This window comes from Oryctolagus cuniculus, chromosome 4 (genome assembly GCF_964237555.1).
Source record: "Oryctolagus cuniculus chromosome 4, mOryCun1.1, whole genome shotgun sequence".
Taxonomy (NCBI): Eukaryota; Metazoa; Chordata; class Mammalia; order Lagomorpha; family Leporidae; genus Oryctolagus; species Oryctolagus cuniculus.
The window spans coordinates 3,192,441-3,218,369 of record NC_091435.1 but is presented as its reverse complement, the minus strand read 5'-3'; the positions used below and the strand labels follow the sequence as shown (position 1 = coordinate 3,218,369).

General features: G+C 63.6%; 2 protein-coding genes across 2 annotated transcripts; both read right to left on the bottom strand.

Moving 5' to 3' along the window:
* Window positions 1–2,424: 2,424 nt before the first annotated feature.
* TFF2 (trefoil factor 2) lies at window positions 2,425–5,554 on the bottom strand. Its single transcript, XM_051828507.2, has 4 exons — window positions 5,182–5,554; window positions 4,469–4,618; window positions 3,374–3,520; window positions 2,425–2,591 (listed from the first exon to the last, which is right to left on the bottom strand). Exons 1-4 carry the CDS (start codon window positions 5,378–5,380, stop codon window positions 2,578–2,580), a joined length of 510 nt encoding a protein of 169 aa, XP_051684467.2. The 5' UTR covers window positions 5,381–5,554; the 3' UTR covers window positions 2,425–2,577.
* A 16,999-nt stretch (window positions 5,555–22,553) lies between these two features.
* On the bottom strand, window positions 22,554–25,523 carry TFF1 (trefoil factor 1). The gene is made up of 3 exons (XM_070073121.1): window positions 25,374–25,523; window positions 23,156–23,308; window positions 22,554–22,758 (listed from the first exon to the last, which is right to left on the bottom strand). The coding sequence occupies exons 1-3, from the start codon at window positions 25,447–25,449 to the stop codon at window positions 22,742–22,744; spliced, it is 246 nt and encodes an 81-aa protein (XP_069929222.1). The 5' UTR covers window positions 25,450–25,523; the 3' UTR covers window positions 22,554–22,741.
* Window positions 25,524–25,929: the final 406 nt, after the last annotated feature.

Below are 25,929 nucleotides of genomic sequence, written 5' to 3'. Positions count from 1 at the left end.
GTACCTGGGGAACCCACGCCCACCACCCGGCACCCAGGCTGCCCGTGGTGGTGCGGTGGTGTGTCTGTGCCCAGGTAGGCCGGCAGAGGGCGCCGGAGAGCGATCCCGGCGGAGGTTGGGGTCCACCTAGGGTCGGTCCTCCCCAAGCCGCACTCCCGCCCGTGCCGCCTGGAGGCTGAGCATCCCGGGTACTCCTCGGGTCGCAGGAAATGACCGCGGAGCCCGCCAACCGCCGAGCCCAGAGCGCTCCCAGCGGTCAGCAGATCCGGCCTGAGCGGCCAAGGGCTGGGCAGGAGTGGGCAGGGGCTGGGCGGCCCCTCTGGCGCTCCTGGAGCTGGGGAACCCCCTCGAGTGTGCGCAGGAGGGAGACGCGCGTGGAGGTGGGTGGGGTGGGTGGCAGATAGCTCTACTGCGTGGACACGGGTGGACATCGGGCTGACCCGTGCTCCTGGGTGTGCAGCAGCCAGAGCCAAGACCGAAGGGGTGCAGCTCCCAGGCCGAGAGGAGCGGCGAGCCGCAGCCCCCAGCGTCCGTTCTGTCCCCCGCAGCTGAGTGTGGCCCCGCCATCCCCCGCCGTGGCCAGGCTGAGCTGCGCCCGGCGTGCGCGGGGTGACCCCGGGGTGCAAGGCGCGTCCTCCGGCCTCGCAGCAGGAGGCTGTCTGGGCCGCGCTGTTGGCGGGAGACCCACGGGGGAGTGCCGCTGGGTGGGTCGACTGGGAACCCCAGCACCCAGCACTTTGTCGCGGTGGGCGCAGGTGCGGCCGGCGCCCGCAGGCACCTGACCACGACCCCCTCCAGGAGTCAGCCACGCGCGTGCAGGACTTAGGGCAGGCAGCGGCTCTGCGGAACTGAGCCACGGGTCACGGGGAGCAGCCGTGCGGGACGGGTCAACGTCCCCACCTGCCCTCGGGCGGTCCACGGGAGGCGGAGGCCCGCGCGGCAGCAGCGCCCCCTGGTGGCGCCCGCGTGCACAGGGCACCGCACCTGCGCCGTCCCCAGTTCCCACAGGGCCCCGCCAGGAAAGACTTTGCCCAAGGTCCACCCCCAAGTTCCGCCCTGTCGTCCCCTCACCCTGTCGCGAGATCGCTCAAGGCGCCTTTGTCACCTGAGCTCACGTGGCAGAGGCCGGCGCAGGTGGATTGATGGCTCCACCCCCACACACACACCCCTGCGCCTGGGACCCTGTGTGGGGGACCGTGGGTGCCTCTGGGGTTTCCGGGGGCAGGGGAGGCCCCGGCCAGGGAGGAAGGGGAAACGGAACGCGGGATGAGGAGCCAGAGAGGGGTGGGTTTAAGCCTCCGGAAACCCCCGAAGGAGAAGGGGAGGGGACGGCATCTCCCGAGCGCCCCTGAGTCCGGTCAGGACAGCCCCAGAGCCCCCAGCCCGCGTCCCGCGCGGCCGCCCTCGGTCCCAGGAGGGGGCGGAGTCTCCGAAGAGGAGGAGGAGGGGTGCCGCTGGGAGCCCAGGTGGGAGGGCGCCCAGAGCCACCCGCGGGAGACCACCGCGCCCCGCGGAAACATGCGAGCGACCCCGGGCCGGACCCTAGCGGGCGCGGAGGAGCAAAGGGTGGGCGCGGTACCCGCCCACAGTGGGCTGAGTCCCCTGGAGCCCTGCCTCCCACCGGCTGGGTGAGGACGCCGCGGGAATCCTGTGCCGGCTGCGGCCCCTCTCAGAGCGCAGGACTGGGAGGGAGGCAGCACCCCCCACCCGCCCTTGGTTTCAGCCCTCCGGCCAGGTCAGCTCTGACCCTCCCCGCCCTGGGAGGAGGCTGGGGCTTTCTGATGTGGCCGCGGGACGAGCCTTTGTGGCAGCGGCTTGCAGGTGTGGACTTGGGGACCTCGGGGCCGGTCGACGCTACGCCCCAGCCCTGAGCTGGACCAGGCCCCATGGCCCCACAGGGTCCCCGGGCGTTGGTCGCCCGCAGCCTGCACTTCGGTCGCCGCTGTCTCCAACAGCCTCAGGGGCCTCTGCATTGCAACCAGAAACCCGGAGCCCCACGGGGCCCTTGGAGCCTTCGGCCGCTGAGATTCCTAATGTGTGCACAGGGGCCCAAATACACACCATGCACACGCATGCACACACTCACAGAGATGGACACTCATGCACACACTTATAGATGCACACACATGCACACACACCACACACTTGTACAGATGCACACACTTACATGTGCACACACATAGATGCACACACATATGTACACACACGGATTCACACTTACATGTGCACACGCACGCAGATGCACACACATATGTACACACTTACACGGATGCACACTTACATGCACACACACGCACAGATGCACACACACCACACACTTGTACAGATGCACACACTCACACATGCACACACACTTGTGCAGATGCACACACACCACACACACTACCATTGCCTCTCTGCCAATGAAACCAGAGTGAAATGTAGCAGATTTTAAAATTTTTCTCTATTTGAAGACGTCATACCACTGAAAGGCATAAGACAGAACAGGGGTTCAGGAGCCGTGGAGCCGACCGGATGCGGGGTTTGCTCCGCTGTCTCGGGACATCGAGAGCCGGTCGGGGTCTCGGCAGCCGGGCCTCAGTAATGGCAGTCTAGGGTGGAAAGCAACACGGTCAGCACGGAGGGGAGGGGCTGGGCCCCTGGGCTGACAGGTGCGGGGACAGAGGCCACCAGCCGGAGGGTGCTCTGTGAGGCCACTCCCCCAACAGGCAGCTGTTTCCCAGGGAGACCTTCAGGTCCCAGGAAAAACCACTCCCATGATTCCTGCAGTGCCTTGGGGGCACCCGGATCCCACAGACAGGGGCGTGGCGCCCACCACGCACAGGCACACACTCTGCCTGCGTTTTGGAGGTGGCTGGTCTTCTCCTTCCACTGCCAAACTGTGTCGGGAACCCACAACTACTGAGGGACGGGCAGGTGGACAGGTGCACACCTGGGGACGGGGCTCTCCCAAGACCCACTCCAGGTGACACGTGTGCACCTGGGGGAGGGGCTGAGGCCAGAGCGGCCGGACCAAGCCTGCTTCTTTCCAGCCCAGCCCTGGAGCCCGGCACAGCCCAGCGCACTAGCACTTGGCGGCATCCAGATATGGTAATGAAATTGCAACAAAATAGGCAACACCGCCGGCTCTGCAGAGACCCGGGGCGGGGCTGCAGAGGCGCTGCTGTGTCCACACCGTCAGACGCCGAAGCGGGCAGTGCGGGTGCAGCGCGCAGGCTGGGGGCTGCTGTCGCTGTGGGCCACGTGCTGACCCTGCTTTCTGGGCTGGCCACACAGCACACGCTTATCCCCCGCGTTGAGGGCCCCGAGCCGCCACCTCGGAGACACCAGCTGTGTCCGGGAGCCAGCGGGGCCCGTCCTGTGCGGACTTTACCTTCCACGGATTGCGGGAAGAAACACCAGGGCACCTGCGGGGTGGTGTTGGAGAAGCAGCAGTTGCGGGCGGCGCAGAGTTCGGAGCTGATGCCCGGGTAGCCGCAGTTCTTGCGAGCCGAGACTTCCATGACACACTGCTCCGAATCTGGCCACAGGAAGGAGTGACAAGCAGACTCCGTTAGGCCGGCAGCCTCGGGAACACCCTCATTCCCAGCCTCCCGCCGGGAACGTGCTGGGCTCCCAGCCTCGGTTATCCTGGGGGGCTGCGTGGAGGTGGCATTGCTTGGGGCTAAGACACCCAGAGACTGCTAAGGGCCAGCGCCCGTGGTCAGCTGGCCGGCCCTCCCTGGAGGAATGACCCAGCGGCTGGGGTCTCCACCAGTCAGATCCGCTGGGCGGGGCCCTGGAAAGTTCGCTCTGTCTCTCTCCAGACTCAATGCTCTCGCAGGAGAAGAGGTTCGGGAACAGTTTTAGGCCATGAAGCATTTCGTCAACGTGCTGATGCCCAGATGGCGCCTCTCAGTGGACGGCCCTCGCTGGGGCCTTCCTGCTGCCCATCAGAGCGCAGGAGCTGCTGAGCCGCGTGCCGGGCAAAGATCGCTCCGTGGGGGGGGGGGGGGGCGTGGCCGGGAGGATCCCGCCGAGGTCTGTGCACGCTCCAGGCATTAAGGCGTTGCGCCTCGGGATGAAGCCCACCCTCCAGACGACCTCGGGGTGCTAGTTCACTTCCTTCTCCTTTGGGGACGGCCAGCAGTGGTGTCCCCAAGGCCTTGCCTGCACCCCAGGAGCCCCCTTCAGCCCCACATTGGGAGCTGGAGGGGCCCTGGGGTTCCCGCTCTCACAGACAGCGAGCCCGCGGGTTCACACAAGTCTGGGGAGCACAGCGGCTGTGGGCGTGCAGCTGGGGGCATCACCTCCTCTTGGCTGGCCAGGCTAGCTCCAGACTAACCCTGGGCTAGCTCCAGACTAACCAACAGACCCGGGCTCGCTCTGGCCCAGTGGCCGAGAACCTGCTCTGGTTCCTTCCTGGGGAGCAGGTGCCGGGCTCCTGGCCACCAGCCTGGGAAGAGGGCCCAGCTCCCCCCAAGGTCACCTTGCGCCGGCAGTGGATGGAAGCACCAGGGGACCCCGACGACGCTGGAGTCGAAGCAGCAGCCGCCTTCGAAGCACTGCTCGCTGGTGATGCCGGGGAAGCCACAGTTCTTCCTGTTCTTGGGCTCCAGCCTCGAGCAGCGGCAGGCAGCTGCGGGGAGACCTCCCTCAGCCCCGCTCAGAGCCCCTGGGCTCAGGGGATCCAAGGGACCCCGCCCGTGTCCTGTTGCCACCAGGGCCACCCAGAGCCTTGTCTGGCTGTGTTTGCGTGTGCTGTTTCCTCCCGAGGAGCTCACTGGCCTTTGCCAAACATCTGGTTCCTTTAAGGGGGGGGGGGGTACAGATGGATGCAGGCAAAGTCCAGGGTGAAGGTGGCAAACGGCCTCTCCGAGGGCCTGGGTGGGCTGACCCTGGGCCCTGCAGAGCCTCGGTCCCCCTTCCCCACCCACTCCCAGCCACTGGGGCCGAAGACCCCACCCCATCTCCAATCTCAGGATGCCGCTGTAGCTACTCCCCACCTGCCCCCCACCCCCGAAGCTGCACCTGCCTTCTCCCTTCAGAGGAGACCCGGAGGGAGTAGACGCGGGGTTGGGTTGGGGGCTGCAGAAAGCGAGGGCCTCACTCCCACCCTCACACCCGGGGCACACACTCCGGGCTCCCTGGCCCGCATGCCCCGTTGCAGAGACGGGAGATGCGGCCCAGAGGTCCACTTACCAGGTTTCTCGGCGCTGGCCAGGGCACACAGCCCCGGGAGGAGAAGCATTGCCAGGAGCCAGGGGCCTCGGGTGTCCATGTCCGTGGCCGGCTGCGCCGAGGGCGACCTGGAGAATGTGCGGCTGCGTCTGCCGGGGGTGCTCTTATAATCTCCCCTGTTTGCCCAGCGAGCCCAGACGGCTTCCACTGCCCCACCCATGACCCCCGCCCGGGACCCTTTGTTAGGAGCTGAGCTAGGTCCACACGGAGAAGAGGAGCCAGAGGCTGTTGTGCCCAGTGCGGGCGGGCGAGGCCCTCGGCTGGGGGCCGGGCGGCCGCGCGACGTGGCTGCCCCCAGCCCCGAGCAGGGAGCCGGGAGGTGCCGGGCTGCTGACGTGGGCAGAGGGCCACGTGCGTGGCTGGCACTGGGCACACCCCGGGTCACACCCAGGAAGGGATTAGCTGTGTGTTTGTCCCGGGACTTTACGTGGCTACCGCAGGAATGTTTTTACATGTTACCGCTGAGACTTCATGAGCAGTTAGAGGGGAGCACAGAGGAGACCCCTCCCCAGAGGGGGAGGGCGGGAGAGCTCCCCCAGGTGCTGGGTCAGCAGTGCAGAGACCCCCGTGTGTCCCCCCGTCCCGTCTCACAGGGACGAGGTGGACGAGGAAGGTGGGCAGCCCGCGATGGCCGTGTTGAATCAGTACATGTGCAGCAACCCCGAGACCGGGCAGTCTCCCCCCGCCAGGGAGACTCTTCGCACCTCCTCAGGTAGGGCCTCGGACCCTGGCCCTGCCCCGGCAGGGACGCCCTGGACAGGGAGGGGATGGGAGCCGGGGCAGACGCCCCGGAAGGGAAAAGGGAGGTGCTGAGGACCCTAAGACTTCTGCCACCAGGGAACCCCGCAGCGCTGCCCGGCTGTCGCCGCGGGGTGGAGCAGTGACCCAAAGAGGCACAGGACCCAGACCCTGGCCTGCCAGCAAGCGCCATTGATGGGATCAAGAGAGCGGGCTTTGTGCGGTCCCCTGTGGACCCCGCAGGGCAGCCCCGAGATGGCCGGTTTCCGTCCCGCACTCCTGTCACCCTCAGTGCCACCAAGCCCAGGTGGCCCAGCCCTCCGTTCTCTCCCCTGCCCCCTCCTGCTCCCAGGTCTGAGAGCTCCCCTTGCCCCCACCAGGGTTTCCTGGCCCCGCCCAGGCCCCGCGCCCTCCCCGGCCTCGGCAGAAGCTGCGTTCTTGGAGAGATGCTCTGCCACACGTGGCCGGGGCGGGGGAGGGGCGCCGGCTCCCACCACGCTCGCCCTGGGCGTTTGTGGAGATTCGAGGAACTTCCGGGGAAGCGGCTTCCGCCCGCTGGGGGTCACTGTGGCACGCGGTCCTCTAGGGGGCCGTGGAAGACTGGAACCGAAGAGGCGCCTGTCTGGGCGAAAGCATTCCTTAAACCGCGCGGTTTCCACGATGCTCCACCCGCCCGAGTTTCCGGAGGCTCCCTGCCTGCACGGATTTCAGAAGCGTTTGCACCAAAATCAAAGCATCTTCATTTCCAGGCTTCCCGGGACCCTCTGAAGTCGCCTCCTACGTCCCCGACGTGAGCAGCGCCCTGCCGGAACGCAGAGCTGTGCACCGTGCAGACCCTGCACGGCTGAGCCTGGCCGAGCTCCTGCCGCCGGGCTCAGGCCTGGGCTGGGCCTTGGCCTCCCTGCTGTCCTAACACCTCCACACCCCCCTGGAGGCGCCCCCGGAGGTGCCAGCTTCGAACACGCCCCTCTGGTGCCCCGGCACCCTCAGCACTCCAGAGGGCGTCTCCCCGATCCACAGCCGCTCGCGTGTCCGGGAGCGTCCGTTCCCACTGCATCCTGCCACTCCTGGCAGACGGCCCCATTCAGAGCTCAAGCTCCGTCTAGATGCAAACGGTCCCTTCTGCCCAGGACGCCGTGAGCACCACGTGAGCACCACGCATTCCCTCTGCCCAGGACGCCGTGAGCACCACGTGAGCACCACACATTCCCTCTGCCCAGGACGCCGTGAGCACCACCCATTCCCTCTGCCCAGGACGCCGTGAGCACCACGTGAGCACCACGCATTCCCTCTGCCCAGGACGCCGTGAGCACCACGTGAGCACCACGCATTCCCTGTTGCTCCGCCACGATGCCCCGCTGAGCACCAGCCTGCGCCTCCGTCCTTGCCGCTGGCTCCTTGTCCGGCCTGATTTCCGCAGTGTCCACTTCTCCCAGCAGCCGGGCTGCCCACTTCCGACGTCTGCACCTCCACCCGCTGCCCGGGGTGGCTAATGCCCACCACTGGTCCCACCGCCATGAGTGCAGGCGCGGGACCCACCCGCCCCCATCACCCGCCCTCCGTCACCCGCCCCCATCACCCGCCCCCATCACCCGCCCTCTGTCACCCGCCCCCCGTCACCCACCCCCCGTCACCCGCCCCCGTCACCCGCCCTCCGTCACCCGCCCCCCCATCACCCGCCCCCCATCACCCGCCCTCCGTCACCCGCCCCCCCATCACCCGCCCTCTGTCACCCGCCCCCCGTCACCCGCCCCCCATCACCCGCCCTCTGTCACCCGCCCCCCGTCACCCGCCCCCCATCACCTGCCCATCACCCGCCCCCGTCACCCGCCCCCCCATCACCCGCCCCCGTCACCCGCCCCCCCATCACCCGCCCCCCGTCACCCGCCCCCCATCACCCGCCCATCACCCGCCCCCCGTCACCCGCCCATCACCCGCCCCCCGTCACCCGCCCCCCATCACCCGCCCTCTGTCACCCGCCCCCCGTCACCCGCCCCCCGTCACCCGCCCCCCGTCACCCGCCCCCCATCACCCGCCCCCCGTCACCCGCCCCCCATCACCCGCCCCCCGTCACCCGCCCCCCGTCACCCGCCCCCCGTCACCCGCCCTCTGTCACCCACCCCCCGTCACCCGCCCCCCCATCACCCGCCCCCCGTCACCCGCCCTCCGTCACCCGCCCCCCCATCACCCGCCCTCTGTCACCCGCCCCCCGTCACCCGCCCCCCATCACCCGCCCCTCGTCACCCGCCCCCCATCACCCGCCCTCTGTCACCCGCCCCCCGTCACCCGCCCCCGTCACCCGCCCCCCGTCACCCGCCCCCCGTCACCCGCCCCCCATCACCCGCCCTCTGTCACCCGCCCCCCGTCACCCGCCCCCCATCACCTGCCCATCACCCGCCCCCGTCACCCGCCCCCCCATCACCCGCCCCCCGTCACCCGCCCCCCATCACCCGCCCATCACCCGCCCCCCGTCACCCGCCCCCCATCACCCGCCCCCCCATCACCCGCCCCCCGTCACCCGCCCTCCGTCACCCGCCCCCCCATCACCCGCCCCCGTCACCCGCCCCCCATCACCCGCCCCCCGTCACCCGCCCCCCATCACCCGCCCCCCATCACCCGCCCTCTGTCACCCGCCCCCCATCACCCGCCCCCCCATCACCCGCCCCCCATCACCCGCCCTCCGTCACCCGCCCCCCATCACCCGCCCTCTGTCACCCGCCCCCCGTCACCCGCCCTCTGTCACCCGCCCCCCGTCACCCGCCCCCCATCACCCGCCCTCTGTCACCCGCCCCCCATCACCCGCCCCCCCATCACCCGCCCCCCGTCACCCGCCCTCCGTCACCCGCCCCCCCATCACCCGCCCCCGTCACCCGCCCCCGTCACCCGCCCTCCGTGGAGGCACCCTGTCACCCGCCCTCTGTCACCCGCCCCCGTCACCCGCCCTCCGTGGAGGTGCCCTGTGTTTCTCTCCCTCCGCCCCCTTCCCTGCCGCGGTGCCCGCCCTGCAGTGGCGCTGCCCATCCATTCGCAGGAAAACTGGGATGCGAGCCAGCTCCCCCGCTCCCCAGCTCCCCGCTGTGTCGCTTTGTCTGACTGCGGAGTCCCTGCGGCCACAGCGGCACCCTCACCCTGAGTGCCCACAGATGCTGGACAGCTGGCAGTGTAGACAGCGGCCATTGAGAAGGAACTCAGCGAGGAGGGTCCCCTGCCCGCCCTGGTTTCCTACCTGGAGATACCCTGCAGGGGACAGCATGGAGAGGGGACACAGAGCCGTGAGTTGGAAGCAACGGGGGTGGCCGGAGTTTTATGGGAAGAGAAGGGAGTTCCAGAAATGTGAATGGGAGCCCCTTGAGTTTTTAGTCAAATACAGAGTTCCCAGGCCCACCAGGCCGGGCCAAACCATTCCCAGGGGAAGAAGAATCACTGCTGTGGAACCGAGTGGCTCCCCCGGAGTCCCGAGCGGCCGGTGGGGGAGGCTGGCCGACCACCTCGGGTGTGGAGGGAAGGCACCTGTGACCCCTGCCGGGGAGGCTGTGGAGCAGGTCCTGAGAGGACCAAGGTGACCTTCAAGCACCTTCCCTGCCTCTGTCCATCCACGGGGGCCGCCCAGGGCCACCCGGGCCCAGTGCGTTTTCTCCCGGCTCTGAGTGCAGGCGCCCGGGACTGGTGTGGGCAGCTGGCTCCTCCCAAGACCCCTCCTCGGCTTGCAGACACCGTCTTCTCCCTGTGTCGTCACACGGCCGTCCCTCTGTGCACAGCGCCCCCTGTAGGACAGCAGTCAGCCCCGGTGTCACCCAAGTACCCCTTTGGAGCCTCCGTCTCTGAACACAGGCCCACTCGGAGGGCTGGAGGCTAGGGTTCAGCTCGTGAGTTTGCAGGGACCGGGCTTAGCCGGCAGCACCACGGACAGATGAAGGTCAGCACTGCACCAGGGGAGACACGACCGGGCGACAGACAAGACCCGGCGACGGCACAGCGGCTGGGTGCTCGGCGTGAAGTCGCCGGCTTCTAGGCGCCCAGAGCAGCCGGCAGGCGCGTCCGACAACCATCAGGAACACCCGCGAGAGGAAACAGGCCCGGGAAAAATGTTCACAAAGATTCAAAGAAAACCCAAAATAGACGGCGCGAAAAGGAACCTCAGCAGAGAGACGGAAACTGAAAGTGAACCAAGGGAGAGTTCTAGGGGTGGGAGAGACGGCGTCTGGAACCACAGGTTCCCTCTAAGGGCTTTGGGTCAGGTCCTGAATATTAGGTTCTGCGGAAGACAAGCTGGCTCGCCGGAAGCCAGTGCAACACAAACGGTCCTAAACTAGTGCATTCAGAAAAAAGGTGGCCAAGAAAGCAAACAGGATTCCAATGGCTGGGCCAGCACTGTGGAGCAGTGGCCTGCGCCACGGGGTGACAGCGTCCCCTGTGCACACATTGGTTTGCGTCCTGCCTGCTCTGCTTTCCACCCAGGCCCCTGCTCACACGGCTGGGAAAGCAGCAGAAGACGGTCCAAGGGCTTGGGCCCCTGCACCCACGTGGGAGACGTGAAAGAAGCTCCTGGCTCCTGGCTCCTGGCTCCAGTCTGGTCCAGTCCTGGCCATTGTGGCCATCTGGGGAGTAAACCAGCGGATGGAAAATCAATGCCCCCCTTTCCTTCCCCACTCTCTCTCTCTCTCTCTCTCTCTCTCTCTCTGTCAGATAAATTGTCACAGACACCCGGGCAGGGAAAGCCCCTTCAATCAAACAGGCCCCGGAGACCGCGGGGGATCAGGCAGTTGATCACGCCTGCGGGCTCAGCGGGGCCCATTTCCCGAGAGCCGAGCCACACTCAAGTGTCTCCCGCCGTTTCTCGGTTCATCAGCATCGCACCTTGGCCGTCACGGCCCTGCTGGGCGCAAATCACAGCCCGCGTGACTCAGGACCACACTCCCAGGGGCCAGTGGGCCTGGTGTGCTTGTAGAAGGACCACACTCCCAGGGGCAGAGTCCCGGGACAGACTGCTGACTGGAGTGACAGAAGCAGAGCCTAGGGGCATCGTCCCTTCCCGGACAGGACCGCAGCGGGCAGCTGCCTCACGAGGTCTGTGTGGGAGGAGGGGTCGCCCTTCTTTCTTTGCCTCTGGTTGTGGCCGTATTCCCTCTACAAAATAAATAAATACTTTAAAAGAGAATTCCAGCGCCCCGTGAGGCGGTGTCCGCCAGTCCGGCACGCAGGTGCGTGGCCACTGGCAGAAAAGCAGAGGGAAGGCGCTAAAGAAGGACTCAGCAGCACTGAGCATTTGAAGAAAGCTTGTTCAGGTTTTTTTTGTCAACTTGCTGAAAAATCTAAACCCACAAACCCTAGAAGCTCGAAGGACTTCAAGGAAGACAAATACAAACAAAACCCACAAAGGCACGGCTCGATCAGATTGCTGAAACACGGTGATTAAGAAGAAGTTTTAAAGCAGCCAGAGAAAAAGACACACCGGGCAGCGGGGAGCACGGTGGGAGAGGCGACGGACTCCCCCCGAGAAACCGTGCAGCCCAGGGAAGTCCGAACCCTCCTCTCACGAGAACACCCTGCACCTGCTCCCGACGAGCCACGCCCTGCACCCGGCTCTCCCACGGCTCTGGGGAAGTCCCTCAGGCCGGAGCCGCAGCCCCTCCACACCGGCCGTGACCTCTGCAGGTTGCCCCCCGACTGGACTGGCCCAATGATGGCGCCTGCTCGGTCTCCGCCAGCATTCACGCCCACAGCCCGGTCCAGGCTGCCAGATCGCTCACCTGGTTCACCACACCTGTCTCCTGGTGTCCCCGACGTGCCCCATCCAGGCAAACATCTGCCTTACTGACCTTTATCAAACGAAAGTCTGGGCCATTGCCTGGCTCCCCGAAGCCTGCAGGGTGTAGACCAAATGCCTGAGTGTGGGAAGCAAGGCTGCTTACGGCCTGACGCCCCGTGCCCTCCGCCGGCTCCTGTCGCTAGGCTCCCCTTTGCCAGGACCCCGCGTGCCCCAATGCGCCCTTCCCCCACCCCTCCTCGCTGGCCCCCACACGTCCTCCAGCTCCCGGCTTGGGAGTCACTTCCTCCAGGAAGGCTTCCCCTCCTCCCCGGAGGGAAGCTCCCCCCCGGCACCCCAGCCCCCCCAGCACCTGCCACGGTGATCCGCCTCCCCGGAGGGAAGCCCCCCCCCCCCGGCACCCACGGTGATGCTGTTGGTGGAGTCTCACCTTTCTGGTCCCCTTAGTCATCACTTAAAAAACAGCAGATGGCTGGGGCCGGTGCTGTGCCATACCGGGTTAGGCCACCGCCTGCAGTGCTGGCATCCCATGTGGGTGCTGGTTCAAGTCCTGGCTGCTCCACTTCCAATCCAGCTGTCTGCTGTGGCCTGGGAAAGCAGTGGAAGGTGGCCCAAGTCCTTGGGCCCCTGCACCCACATGGGAGACCTGGAAGAAGCTCCTGGCTCCTGGCTTTGGATTGGCGCAGCTCTGGCTGTTGAGGCCAATTGGGGAGTGAACCAGTGGATAGAAAACTCTCTCTCTCTCTCTCTCTCTCTCTCTCTCTGCCTCACCTTCTCTCTCTGTGTAACTATGACTTTCAAATAAATAAATAAGTCTTTAAAAAGAAATAGCAGATGGTACTGGCTCTGTTACCAGAGAAAGGAGGGTGCTTGTCTTGGTGCCAGAAAGAATTCAGGCATGAGACAGAGATTAGTGGAAAGCAAACAGCAAGATTTATTAGGGCAGGGACATCCGTAAGGATGGATGGGCACCTCTCCAGACAGAGCCTGAGAGAGAGCCCAGTCACTCGGAGTGGGGAGAGCGAGGTCACATGGCTGAGTGGAGAGAACACACCTGGGCAGGCAGGTGGGTGGTCAGCAGAGAGCAGAGGGCTGAGCGCACCGCCCAGTTGAGGCCGGTGGGGGTGTGTGTGAGGATTTTAAGGGGATGGGCCTTGCCTTCCCCTCATCTCCTCCTGGAACAAAGGACTTTTTGGATGTAAATACGAAAAATTCCTTTCTGAGTTTTCCCCTGAAGTTATCAGAGAGGGGGAATGTGGTGGAATGAGGAGATGAAAAGGCCATGCCAACCCAGTGATCAATTTCTGTTCACAATTGATCATAATGATAGGACTAAGAACCAAAGGGATCACATAAACAAGAATAGTGTCTGCAAATACTAGCTGATAGAATCAAAAAGGGAGAGAATGATCCAACATGGGAAGTGAGATACACAGCAGACCCATAGAATGGCAGATGTCCTAAACAGCACTCTGGCCTCAGAATCAGCCCTTAAGGCATGCGGATCTGGCTGAAAAGCCCATGAGAGTATTTCAGGCATGGAAAGCCAAGACACTCTGGGGGGAAAAAAAAAAACCTAAATGAAAGATCTCCATGAGTGAGATCCCAGTGGAAAGAACAGGTCATCAAAGAAGGAGGTACCTTTCTCTGAAGGGAGGAAAGAACTTCCACTTTGACCATGGCCTTGTCTAAATATGATCAGAGTCAGTGAACTCAGGGGGCTTCCATAGCCTTGGCAGCTCATGACAGAGCCTAGGGTGATTACTGAGGCCATAAACAATAGTTTCAATTTGTTAAGTCAACAACAGGAGTCACTGTGCACTTACTCCTCATGTAGGATCTTTGTCCTTAGTGTGCTGTACATTGAGATTTAATGCTATAACTAGTACTCACACAGTATTTTTCACTTTATGTTTCTGTGTGGGAGCAAACTGTTGAAATCTTTACTTAATGTATGCTAAACTGATCTTCTGTATATAAAGAGAAACGAAAATGAATCTTGATGTCAATGGAAGGGGAGAGGGAGCGGGAAAGGGGAAGGTTGCGTGTGGGAGGGACATTATGGGAGGGAAGCCATTGTAATCCATAAGCTGTACTTTGGAAATTTATATTCATTAAATAAAAGTTAAAAAAAAAAAAAAGAAAAGGCCATGCCAAGATGGCTACTGACAACAGAAACTGCCTGGCAACAGGCCGTGATTGGATGGCTTCAGAAACCACATGACAACAGGGCCTGACTGACAGCAGGCTGTGATTGGATGGTTTCAGAAACTGCCTGGCAACAGAGCCTGACTGGCAACAGGCTGTGATTGGATGGCTTTGGAAACTGCCTGGCAACAGGCTGTGATTGGTTAGGGCATACACCGCCCTTTGACAGGATTGGCTGCCTTGGCTATATAAGCTGCTGCACCAACTGAAATAAACGAGTCTGCAGGTTGCTCGCCTCTGGCGGGCTTTCACCCAACTCCCAGGGTCTGTGTGGTGACTCCGCGCCTCTTGCCCCCACCACGCTCCTCCTCTCAGGAGCGAATCTACTGCAACATCAGAAGCCTGGCTGGCATCGCCCTGGTTAGAGGAAGGATGGTTATGGGGTAGAAGGGGCAGATGCTGGGCTGCACCTGGGAGGTTACTGTGATGGCTTTGAGATGTGATGCTGGACCTGGATGTCAGCTCCTCAGGCCTCTGTCACGCACACATAAGCTCATTTCTGACTTCCCACCTAGCAGCTGCAGGCTTCCTTGTGTCAGGCAACTGTTTGAGGATTCCACGTGTTACACCTCACTCAGTCCTCACCATAGCCCAACAGAGGGGCTACCATGACCACCCCCCATTTAATGGTCTAAATAAATGACGTACTTTGCCTGAGTCACACAGCAAGGGACCGCAGCATGGACGCTGGAGCCAGGTCTGCGCCCCGCTCACGCTGCGTCTCGGGGACTCTGTTTAGTGTGGTCTCCAGCAGTGTTACCTAATGAGGAGGAGTGGAGTGGAGGAGTGGGTGGCGGGCACCCTGGGACTTAGGGGAATGATAATTGCCCACCTAGGGATGCCCCTCACCCAAAGTACCAATGGAAATTGACAAGGTGGTATCCACACATAGAAGACATGGGTCCGAGCCGATGAGAAAGGCAAGCCCCTCACTGCTAGGTGGGAAGTCAGAAATGAGCTTATGTGTGCGTGACAGAGGCCTGAGGAGCTGACATCCAGGTCCAGCATCGCATCTCAGAGTCATCACAGTAGCCTCCCAGGTGCAGCCCAGCATCTGCCCCTTCTACCCCATAACCATCCTTCCTCTAACCGGGGCTTCCCCTGTCTGATACCTTCAGGGGGAAAACTCAGAAAGGAATTTTTCATATTTACATCCAAAAAGTCCTTTGTTCCAGGAGGAGAAGAGGGGAAGGCAAGGCCCATCCTCTTAAAAATCCTGGCCTCAACCGGACAGCGCACTCTCTCTGCTCTCTGCTGACCACCCGCCTGCCTGCCCACGTGTGTTCTCTCCACTCAGCCATGTAACCCCGCTCTCCCCAGTCTGAGCGACTGGGCTCTCTCTCAGGCTCTGTCTGGAGAGGTGCCCATCCGTCCTTACAGATGTCCCTGCCCTAATAAACCCTACTGTTTGCTTTCCACTAATCTCTGTCTCACGCCTGAATTCTTTCTTGCTCGAAGACAAGAACCCTTTGCTTCTCCAGTACCATCTGCATCTCGGATAACTCTCATCTGTGCCAAACTCTCTGCATCAATTCGCCTCCAGGAAACTCAGGGCACTGCCGCCTCATTGGAACAGCATCGTGGGGCGGGAGGGAGGGGAGGAGCCTGGCTGGCGGTCAGCTGTCACACTCGATGTCCCTAAACGTGGAGGGGAAAACAAATGACAAATTCCCGCCCTTCCCACCGCCCCAGGGCTCTGGTCGGAACCCAGGGAGGACCTTAGAGCTGCGGAAGTTACCGGCACTCGGAGGTGGGAGCTTAGGGCTGAGCTGTGGGAAGAGCCTGGCCCTGGGAGCTTGCCCTCCGAGGTCCTGCTCACAAGAGGGCTGGTTACAGAGGAGTTGGCCCAGCCCCTGTCTGCCTCTGGGCTCCCCACGCAGCCCCTCCCCGACCCTAGAGGCCTGGGGCTGCCCAGCTGGGGCCTGGGAACCTTCACAACCCAGCGCCCGGGAGACCTCGCTTTCCTTGTCCCGGGTGATTCACGTAGCCATGAAAACCCGATTAATACGAACACAGCAGGCAGACGATAGAAAATTCCAAAGCCCAGAACTAAAGTTCCCTGGAGAGAACAGAACTTGGCCAAAGCTGGGGTAAGAATCAGCTGAGCCAGTGCTGTGAGAATTCCGGCCCAGAGTTGGGGGGTGCGGGTGGGGGGGCTCAACGCCTTCAGGGCTAGCGTCGGGCTAGCGGGGCGGATGTCACTCAGCACGTTTCCAGAGCTGTGCTGTTTCCTTCCTCTTGGCACCTGCTTGAGAGACGTGGGAAAGACTGAAATTGCTTAAACGTCCCTGGCGGCTGAGTGTTGTGTTTCTGTTTGTGCCATGCGTTAACTTGAGGCTTTGAAACCACCCGTGAAGGCTAAAAATCAAGCCACAGGTGAAGCGGTTGCAACCCGTAGCTCACAGGCACATTTCTGCTTCAAATAAAGCTTTATTGAAACACAGCTCCGAGCGCTCGCTGGCGTGCTGTCTGCAGTGCCTCTGGTCCACAGAACCTAACCGTCCCCCGGGATGTGGCCTGTGGCTCTGGAGCACGTCTGCCCGCCACAGTCGGGTGGAGCTCTCGCTCAAGCCCGACAACCACGCTGCCGATTACAAACAAATAAACCTCAGAAAACAACAGACCAAAGTGCACACGTTCAACCAAAGCAATAGGCGCCGCACTCACCCCGAGAGATGTCCATTGGAGGCGTCCGCAGGCAGCAGTCAGATCTTGGTGGAACCTCCAAATGTTATGGTTGAGAAACGTCCACCACCCAAGGAATGACTCCAAGAGACTCTCTCTCATGCAATTAGCAAAGGGTTTTTTTTTTTTCCCAGCATGCTGGAGCTCTCTGATCAAACCAGAACAGAGCAGCCCTGAGGAACTACAGCATAGGGTTTATAAAGGCAAAAACCGCAAAATCCGGAGGGGGGGGGGATGCACGGTTGCTATACACGGTTGCTAAGATCAAGGGAGAGTACATAGTTACTGGGGTCATCATAACCTAAGACCTAGGTGAAATTGATATCCACTATAATCTTGATAAAACCAAGTTACAATCGTACAGTTATCATATATGATCTTGGCATTAATCCAAATTATATGTAAGACATAGACAACCACATCTTTCTCATTAACCCAGGTGCAGCCTTTCTACTTTCTAGCTTGACCACTCATGCTGGGGGGTTTTGTGCTCTGTCAAGGGTGACGTAGTGCACTGCTATTGTCCGACTATTTGAGATCATAGTTTCAGACCAGAGTCTCGGGGGGGGGGGTGCTTTCCCAGAATGCAGTCTCAAGTGCTCCAAAATGGAGTCCCTACTGTCAAGGTGCCACTTCAGTAGGAAGTCAGATATGAGCTTACGTGTGTGTGACAAAAGCCTAAGGAGACATTTGGGTCCAGCATCTGCACCTCAAAGTCATCCCCATAACGTTCCAGGGGCAGCCCAGTGTCGCATCCTGCCCCGCCCCCTCCTACCCATAACCTGCCAGGTGGGGTCCCCGGCCCTTCTGCCTGCCTGACATCTGCATTTCAGATACGCTGCTCCGGATCCTGACTCCAGGGGGTCCTGCCCATCCTTCCTCTAACCAGGGCAGCGCCAGCCGGGCTTCCTCCTGTCTGATACCTTCAGGGGGAGAACTCAGACAGGAGATTTTCTATTTACATCCAAGAAGTCCTTTGTTCCAAGAGGAGCAGAGATGGGCAGGCAAGGCCCATCCCCTTAAACCCCCCCAGCCTCACCCGGATGGCACGCTCAGCCCTCTGCCTCTCTGCTGACCGCCCGCCTGGCCTGCCCAGGTGTGTTCTCTCCACTCAGCCATGTGACCTCGCCCTCCCCCCCCCAGTCCGAGCGACTGGGCTCTCTCTCAGGTTCTGTCTGGAGAGGTGCCCGTCCATCCTTACAGATGTCCCTGCCCTAATAAACCTTGCTGTTTTACCTCCCACTACTCCCTGTCTCACGCCTGAATTCTTTTTTGTGAGAAGACAAGAACCCTGCCATTCACTGGTAACACCCTTGCCCACTCCCCATGGGGAAAGTCCCCTGGCCAGACAGTCCTCCTCCTCCTCGCCCAGGCGCAGGCATGGTGCCTGCTGGTCCATGGGTGGCGGATCCCAGCTCCCTGCCAGCCCACAGCCCTGTTTACCCAGTGGGCCACATCCTCCTGACCCCCTCGGGACTACAAAGCCACCGCAGCAGCCTTGGCCCGCTCCCCTGGGCTGTGCATGGTCTGTCCTCCCTCCCGAGCTCTAAGCAAACACCACGCACACACAGCCATTGTTCTCCCCGCCCTCACCAATGGGCAGTGCGGGAGGCCGTGAAAACAGTCCCTTCCTCCAGGCTGTCCCCCCCAATGTTTGTGCAGCAAACACCGGGCATGACAGCTCTGCCGCTGGGAAGGCACCTTGAGCCCACGAGGTCAGGGCGCTCTCTCCACACAGCCCTGCAGGGAGCCCCACAGCACCCTGGGAGCCACACAGGCCTGCATCTCTGACCCGGGGAGTTCCCAGGACACTGTGCTGGACGGCGGGTGAGCCTGCACGGAGGGGGAAACCTCAGCTGCCCGGTGCTCGGCCCCGGTGAGGAGTCAGACCAGCCGGCTCAGCCCCGGTGAGGGGTTAGACCAGCCAGCTCGGCCCCGGTGAGGAGTCAGACCAGCCGGCTCGGCCCCGGTGAGAGGTTAGACCGGCCACGATGCAGGAACCCCTTCCGATGTTTCCTGTAGAACCGCTGCCCCGCACCTGTCCACCCACCCGCCCACTGCCTCACCCACCCTACGGCGGTGCACACATGTGCACGCATTGCAGCTTTGCCTAGTGGACGTGTCCAGCTCGGAGCTAGACTAAGAACTGAGAACAAGAGACAGACGCCTGCGCCGTGACAATGCTCGTCCCACTGTCGCCAGCAGTTATCTGTCTGCCTGGGCCTTTCGGCCACGAGCTCTCCCTTCCTGCGTCCCTGCCAGTGAGCTGCGCACACAGGATTTGCCAACGCCCCTTTTTTTTAGCTCAGGGTTTGCATCGGATTCACGGGCACCAGACCTGGGAACCGGCTCCCGCTCACAACGGAAGGGCGGGGCCCGCAGTGACTTTCCCGCTGACCCTACAAACCTGGCTTCAGCTCTGTTCCTGCTCTGTTCCTCGGCTCAACAGTGTCTGAACAGAGTCCTGTTGTTGTGTGGGAACGACTGGAAGCCACCGTGACCCCCACAGGCACGCCCGGCTGCAGAGCGGAACGCCGGAGGGACCACGTGGCAGTACTCGGCCGGACGGAGAGACCACGTGGCAGTACTCGGCCCGGATGGCGCTCGGCCCGGGCGGTGTTAAATGAGCTCGCAGCGCGGTGGGAGCAGAGGAGCGAGAGCAGCAGGGGCGGACACTGTGTGCGGGGTACGGGGCGTGGAGAGGCCGTGAAACCGTCACAGGTCCTGCTCTCTCTCTGCCCTCCCCACCAGCGTGCTGCTGCCAGGACCACCACCACTGAGCTATGAGCGGGGTCAGGAGAAGGAGGCTGCTGGGGGCCACACGCTCTCTTGCTCCGGCCCCAGGCACTTGGGGGCCAAGGCCTGTGACCCAGGAACAGCCACGGAGCCTCCAGCCCTGCTCTGGGGCTGAGCATACGAGGGCTCCTGGATGCGTGGCTGCCCTGGGGCCGTGATGGGGTCACCGTGGGCTTGGGGAAAGGGAGCTGTCGGCACAGAGGTGCACCATCCGGTCCTTAGGACGTGTGGCCCTCACCCTTGCCCTGTTGGGTCCTTCCTTCGCAACGCGTAAACCAGCCTGCCGCCTGCCCACCCCTCTGCCCTCCGGGAGCACAGTATGAGAGTCCGCTGCCTCTCCCCAGCTGCCTGGCCCTCCCCCCTCTCTGCGCCTGGCCCTCCCCCTCTCTGCGCCTGGCCCTCCTCCCTCTCTGTGCCGGGCCCTCCCCGCCCCCCGTGCCTGGCCCTCCCCCCTCTCTGCGCCTGGCCCTCCCCCCTCTCTGCGCCTGGCCCTCCCCCCCTCGTGCCTGGCCCTCCCCCCTCTCTGTGCCTGGCCCTCCCCCTCCCTGCTCCTGGCCCTCCCCCCCCGTGCCTGGCCCTCCCCCCTCTCTGTGCCTGGCCCTCCCCCCTCTCTGAGCCTGGCCCTCCCCCCTCTCTGCTCTTGGCCCTCCTCCCTCCCTGCTCCTGGCCCTCCCACCCTGCGCCTGGTATATCTGCACTTCCACGCTTTCCTTGCCGGCCACAGTGGAAGTGCTGGTCCCGGACAGCAGCTTGCACCCAGGACGAGGGCTCCCGGGCTGCGGTCCCAGGCTGAGCTGTGGGCCCTGGGGTCTGAGTCCACGTCCTGACCTGGGGCCTGAGCACCAGCCGGGGTTTGCAGCTCCTCAGGTCCTGTGAGGCCCCGAGCCAATCTGCAGACAGGAGAGCTGCGGAGGGCAGTGGGTAGAGGGCAGCCCGCTGAGGAGGGGCCCGGGGAGACCAGCCCTGCCCTCCTCGGCCTTGAACCTCCAGCCCCAGCACCAGGAGACTGTCTGGAGGCAGGACCCTGTCCAAGGTCCCAAGCTGGCCGATGCCAACCAGCCACAGAGACGGGAGAGGGTGTCCTGAGAGCCCAGGGCATCAGCACAGCCAGCCTCAGCCCCCAGGGGACGGGACCTCCTTGCTCGCCCAGGCCAAGGCAGGCACACCCCATCTCTCCTGCACCCAGAAAACCCCGCACTGCCCCCAAAGTGAAGCTCTCTCCCGAGAGTCTTCCTGAGCTTCTGTCTGCAGAGGACGATCGCTGAAGAACACTTCAAGGACATGGGAGTTCTAGAATGTTCCTAGGCTGGTGGTTAAGGGCAGGGTGTGCATGGTGGGGAGGGGGGTCAAGGGCTGTTTGTCACTGGCTGATCCTGAGCTGGCCAGATGGGCATCCGGACGTCATGGTTGGTGAGCAGAGCGTGGACTGACATGCAACTCCACCGACCAGCGTCTCCCCCAGGGCCCCGTGCACAAGTGGGACGGTCTATCCCCTCTCCCCCACCCCCAGCCCCGTGCACAAGTGGACAGTCCAGCTGCTCCATCCTCCCAGCCACGTGCACACGTGGACTGTCCAGCCACTCTTCCCCCAGCCACGTGCACAAGTGGGACGGTCCGAGTGAGGCTGCCCTTCCCTGACAGAAGCCTGGCCGGTTGGAGGTGCCGGGGGCTCTGGCACCGAATCGTAGCTCATACAGAGCCGGAGCCCGGCTTCCCCAGGGCTGGGCGGAGGGAGGGCTCCGTGTGCAGGGCACGCATGCCGGGTACCTGCACGGCTAGCCCCCGGGCACCGCAGCACCAACCCCATCACCCCCAGCTAACACCCCCTCCCCCATCATGCTTCTCACTGGGTCTGATCTCACGGATCCCTGGCCGCACCCCTCCATCTGGCCACTGATTTCCGCTCCAGGGGGTCGGGGCTGAGGGACCTTAGACCTGGTCAGTTTCCTGGAAGGCCCCTGAACCTCTGGGACCAGCAGGGCCTCCCCAGAGACAGCTCGGTCACTGCTAGGGGACACCCACAGTGGACATGATGTGGGGGAGGGGAAGAAAGGGGGTGTGGCCCGGGGTGGGGGAGCAGGGAGCTTGGTGGTTGCTAGGGCCGGCTGGCCAGCTTTTCCAGGGAGAGCCGGGGTGGCCGCTCCCCCAGGCCGTGGGCGCCCAGCCCGTGAACGCAGTCAGTGCGCCCTCAGCTTTGGCAGACAGACAGTGTGGGCTCGGGTACTCAGCAGAGCAGAGAGGGTGCCCCAGACCCCTCAGGGAGGGCGTCCCTGGAACCACGGAGGTTGTGAGACCCCTGGAGGTTTCCCATCGAGTGCACCTCCACGCGCCTCGTGTAACGTAACCTGGGTCATCACCGCCCGGGAGCTCACCATTCCCAAGTTTCTCCTCATGTCTTCCCCCGGCCTCTCGTGCCTCCCAGCTCCTGACCCTGGGGGCCCGAGGTTTACGGTTAATTTCCCAAGGCCCGGTCCCACCCCACTCAGCACCTGCCTGCTTCTCGGGCCGGACCAGAGCTCCTGGCCCACAGGCAGGAGCTGGTGCTGCCTGCCCAGAGGGTGCCCTTGCCTTGTCCTCCCGGGCGGCACCTGCCCGGCGGGGCTGCACCTGCAGGTGTCTGTCTGACACCGGGCCGGAGCTGGCAGCTTCAATGGGCTCCTTGTCCTCTGCCTCGCCCGCAGCGGTGATAAGGTGACATTTCGGTTCCCCTCCCTCCCCCAGGTCGGGGGGAGCTCACCCCACCCCTGTGATCCTTGTCACTATGTATTCAGATGCGCTGCCAGGATTCCATCTCCCGGGGTGGCTCCCATTTGGGGAAGGAAAGGGATAATATTTTTTAACCCCTGCGTACCTGGGCACCCACAGTGACTTCACAGGGGGACAAGGGTGCGGCTGGCACTCGTGGGCTGAAGAACGAGACTTGCCCAGAATGAGCCCGCCGTACCCAGTCCCTGAATGAGCCCGCCGTCCCCCGTCCCTGTGTGCCACCGCCGCCAGGTCAGCGGGCCGAGGCACTGCACAGCACTGAGCACGCTCCCCGCCCTCTCCTGTGGGTCTTGGCTGACACAGCTCCGGTTCCAGGGCAGGAAACCGGGGTGAGAACCTCGCCCTTCGCCGCCCAAGAGCGAAAGCCACAGAGTAACGTTCATCTCTTTTAATCTTTGAGGCCAATTGTGAGGACTGAGAATCAGAGCCGCCGATCTCCCCGGAGGCCCGGGGGAGACTCAGAAGGATGTCCCGGGTCTGCAGGTGCAGGCTGGGCTCCGTGACGGGCAGGCGACGGCCCGCGCAGGCAGGGTGCTGGAGCTCCTGGCGTGGGGCGGGCGTCTAGAACGGGCACTCCTCTGAAATGGAGGTGGGGGAGGGGAAAGGTGTGAGTGGCTGTGAACTTGTCCTTTCTCTCTTCATCACGGAGAGGTTTTCCCAACAGGCCTGAGTAGGAGCATTCTTCAGTGTCTGTGTGCGTGAGCTGCCACTCCTGCCATGGGCCCCGAGCGAGCTGGGAGTCCTGGCCGGCGTGGGCGGGAGGCACAAGAAGCCAGGAAAAGCAGGGGTCTGGCCAGGTGGCCTTTCTGCCCTGCCTACTGTGTTCCCTGGAGCCAAGCTCAGCCTGGCCGTGGCCGAGCCTCGTGGCCGAGCCGCATGACCGTGGGTCCACACCAGAGAGGGAAACACACAGCTGGCCGCTCTGAGTCTGCAGCCCCCACCCCGCCCCGCCGCCGCGGGGTCACGTGGCCGTACCTTCTGCAGGATTGTCGATGGCCATGGGGTAGAAGCACCAGGGGTAGCCGGGGATGGAGCGGTTAAAACAACAGCCTTTGCTCCTACACTCGGCCTCGGTGACGCCGGGGTAGCCGCAGTTCCTCCGTTCGCGGGGGGCCATGTCGCAGGTCTCTGCAGGGGTGCGGGCAGGAAGCAGAGGCAAGTGGTGGGGAGCTCCGCCCACCTTCCCGCTCCAGGGAAGTCGGAGCCAGGAGGCCCCGCCCGAGGCAGAGCTCTGAAACCCGGGCAGGCGCCTTCCTGGGTCACCGTTCATGTCCACGTTCATTTCAGCATGTGACCGAGCCCCCAAGCTGAGCCTCAGTTGTGTGTGCTAGCAGAGCCTGTACCCCAAAACCAGGCACCCCGTCTGGCGAGGGGGCCCCACACCGGAGGCAGAGACGCTGCTGTCCGGAGGTTCTCGGTCTAATGGCCGGGATGACCGAGAAGCCAGCACTGGAGCGTGGCCACTCTGAGTGCCGAGGGCAGCCGAGGGCAGGCGGGGGCCGCCGAGCTCCCAGGAGGGGCCGAGGGCTGCAGGCTGAGCTCCACAGGGAGGCCACCCTGGAGAAGCAGGTTGACCAGATGGCTGTACAGAGAGGCCAGGTGCAAGGCCCTTTGCAGGAGGGGTGGAGAGAGTTGGGGTGGTCTGGGGAGAGTGGGTTGGGGGCTCCACTGGACACAGGGAGTCAAGGAAGTTGGCCCACAGGGCAATGTGGAGGAGCTGGGCCCAGGTCACAGGTGCCGACTTGCACTCTCGAGGCAGGAAGAGCCCCAGGGTCTGACCTTGGGGCCAGGGGCCAGAGATGGAGGAGGCTGACCACTTGGAATCTGGCAGTCGGCTAACAGAAGCATCTAGAATGCCTTCCTTCCTGTCTCTGTTCCTGTCTGTCTCAGGGGCGGAGGGAGAGGGGGTTAACAAGGCCATAGCACTCGGGCAGAGTCCACCCAGGGCTGGGCTGTCTCGCACTGGCCGAGTGGCCCCTTGGGCCAAGTGACCCGCCATGGGAGGGTGTGCGGTCAGGAGCCCCGCGGGAAGCGGGAAGCAGCTCCCCCTGGCGGCCAGTAGAGGGACTCGCTGGGCGAGGCGCTCCCCGCTGTGCTCCTGCCCTGGGGCCACGGACCCCCAGGCCCAGCCGCATCCACTGCAGGGTCCTCTTGCCCACCCACTGACGGCCCCAGCAGAGCTCAGGGGCCGTGATTTCCGTCCGTGGGCTGCGCTTGTAATCACGGCCCTCTGGATTTCCGTGCTAGCAAAACCTGCTGACCCTGCGTAACCCAGGAGGAAGCACAGAGCCCTGGCCACAGGTCAGGGTGGGGACAGGCAGGGGGCAGAGTGGGAGCTGGAGCAGGAGCAAGGGGAGGGAAGAAGCCGCAGCCAGGGAGGGAGGAGCTGGCGGGGGGCCCTGCCCCGCCCCTCACCCGGCTGTTTCCACTTAGGGTTTGGAAGCCCCTGCTCCTTCCCACGGCCTCTGCGGGATCCCAAGCCACCTTGGTGCCCTCCAGACCCCTCAGGCCGCAGGTGCCCACGCAGCATAGGAACCCCCTCCTCGCTCTCTCCTCCCCACACCGCTGTGGGAACCCTTGCTTGGGAACACTGGTCACTCCCCTGTCCGGTCCCCGTCACCCCACCAACAGCAAGAAGCAATGTTTGCTCAGCACCGGACGCCCTGGGAGGCTGGCCGCTGCACCACCCACAGACTCGCTCAGTCAAGTTCAAAGCAAGAGCCCCGGCTCCCCAGCACACGGAGCCCAGAGAGCCCAGGGGAGCCCTGGGGGACCCTGCCAGCCCCAGGAGGGCAGAGGGGCCCGGGCAGTCCCACCAATGGCACCTGAGCATCTCTGGGTGGCTCCGCCCCCCTCCCCCCGGGAGAGTTTGTCTCCAACTCTGGAAGTACGTTCTCAGCTACACCAAACCTCCTCCTTAGGTTATGGTACATCAATATTATGATACAGAATAGTCTAGGTTGATTCTGGAAGCCGAGGCCAGCCAGGAGGGGAGGTCTCAGCGTTTCCTCAAGTTCTCCGTGGGCCCCGACGCTCGGCTCCACCTGCCTTGCCCCTCTCGTGCACGCCAGGAGCCTGGTGCGGCGACCACCCAGAGATGCAGCCTGGAAACCAGGCGTGGCGTAACCACGGCTCCCATGAGGCCACGTCTGCCTGGCCGTGCCCTGCAGGAAGCGGCAGGAGGCAGCCTTACCTTCCTGGTCCTGGGCCAGGGAGCCGAGGGCCAGCATGAGGGCCATGAGCAGGACGCAGGCCACCGTGCGCGGCATGGCGCCTTCCAGGAGACAGCGGTCAGAGATGAGCGCCTGGCCCAGCCCTGGGTTTTATGCGGTGGCCTGTTTGCTGAGCGAGCCTGAGTAACATTTGCCTAGGGAGGGCCCGGCCGCAATCTGCAGAGATTGCAGGGCTAGGCCAGGTGACAGGTCACTGATAGAGAAGGCGCGGGCCGGTCATCCTGGCGGAGGGGCTGCAAGGCAGGGGCTCCCGTCTTATCCCGCGGGGGTCTCCTCCAGGGTGACCCTGACCGGGTCCCACCTGGCCGGCCAGGCCCTCCCAGGAGTGTAGACGCCGCACTTGCTGAGTGCTGGGCCCTGCGCCCTGGGGCCCCAGCGCCTCGGCTCCTCGGCTCCCTGCTGCTCACTTACACCTTGGGTTTGTCACTTGCTGCGCCCTCTGCCCGGTACCCTGCAAGGTCCCTGGGGGGGGGGGGGGTCTTCATGTCCTTTGCATACCCCAGTCCCTAAAGATGC

What these genes read in the sequence shown, in the direction of transcription:
- TFF2 (XM_051828507.2), bottom strand. Translation starts at nt 5,380, where the DNA reads ATGGGTGGGGCAGTGGAAGCCGTCTGGGCTCGCTGGGCAAACAGGGGA. An exon ending in GGCCAGCGCCGAGAAACCTG is followed by an intron (nt 4,619 to 5,181) that starts GTAAGTGGACCT and finishes GTCTCCCCGCAG; the next exon opens with CTGCCTGCCGCTGCTCGAGG. An exon ending in CCATCCACTGCCGGCGCAAG is followed by an intron (nt 3,521 to 4,468) that starts GTGACCTTGGGG and finishes TCCTGTGGCCAG; the next exon opens with ATTCGGAGCAGTGTGTCATG.
- TFF1 (XM_070073121.1), bottom strand. Translation starts at nt 25,449, where the DNA reads ATGCCGCGCACGGTGGCCTGCGTCCTGCTCATGGCCCTCATGCTGGCC. An exon ending in CCTGGCCCAGGACCAGGAAG is followed by an intron (nt 23,309 to 25,373) that starts GTAAGGCTGCCT and finishes GCACCCCTGCAG; the next exon opens with AGACCTGCGACATGGCCCCC.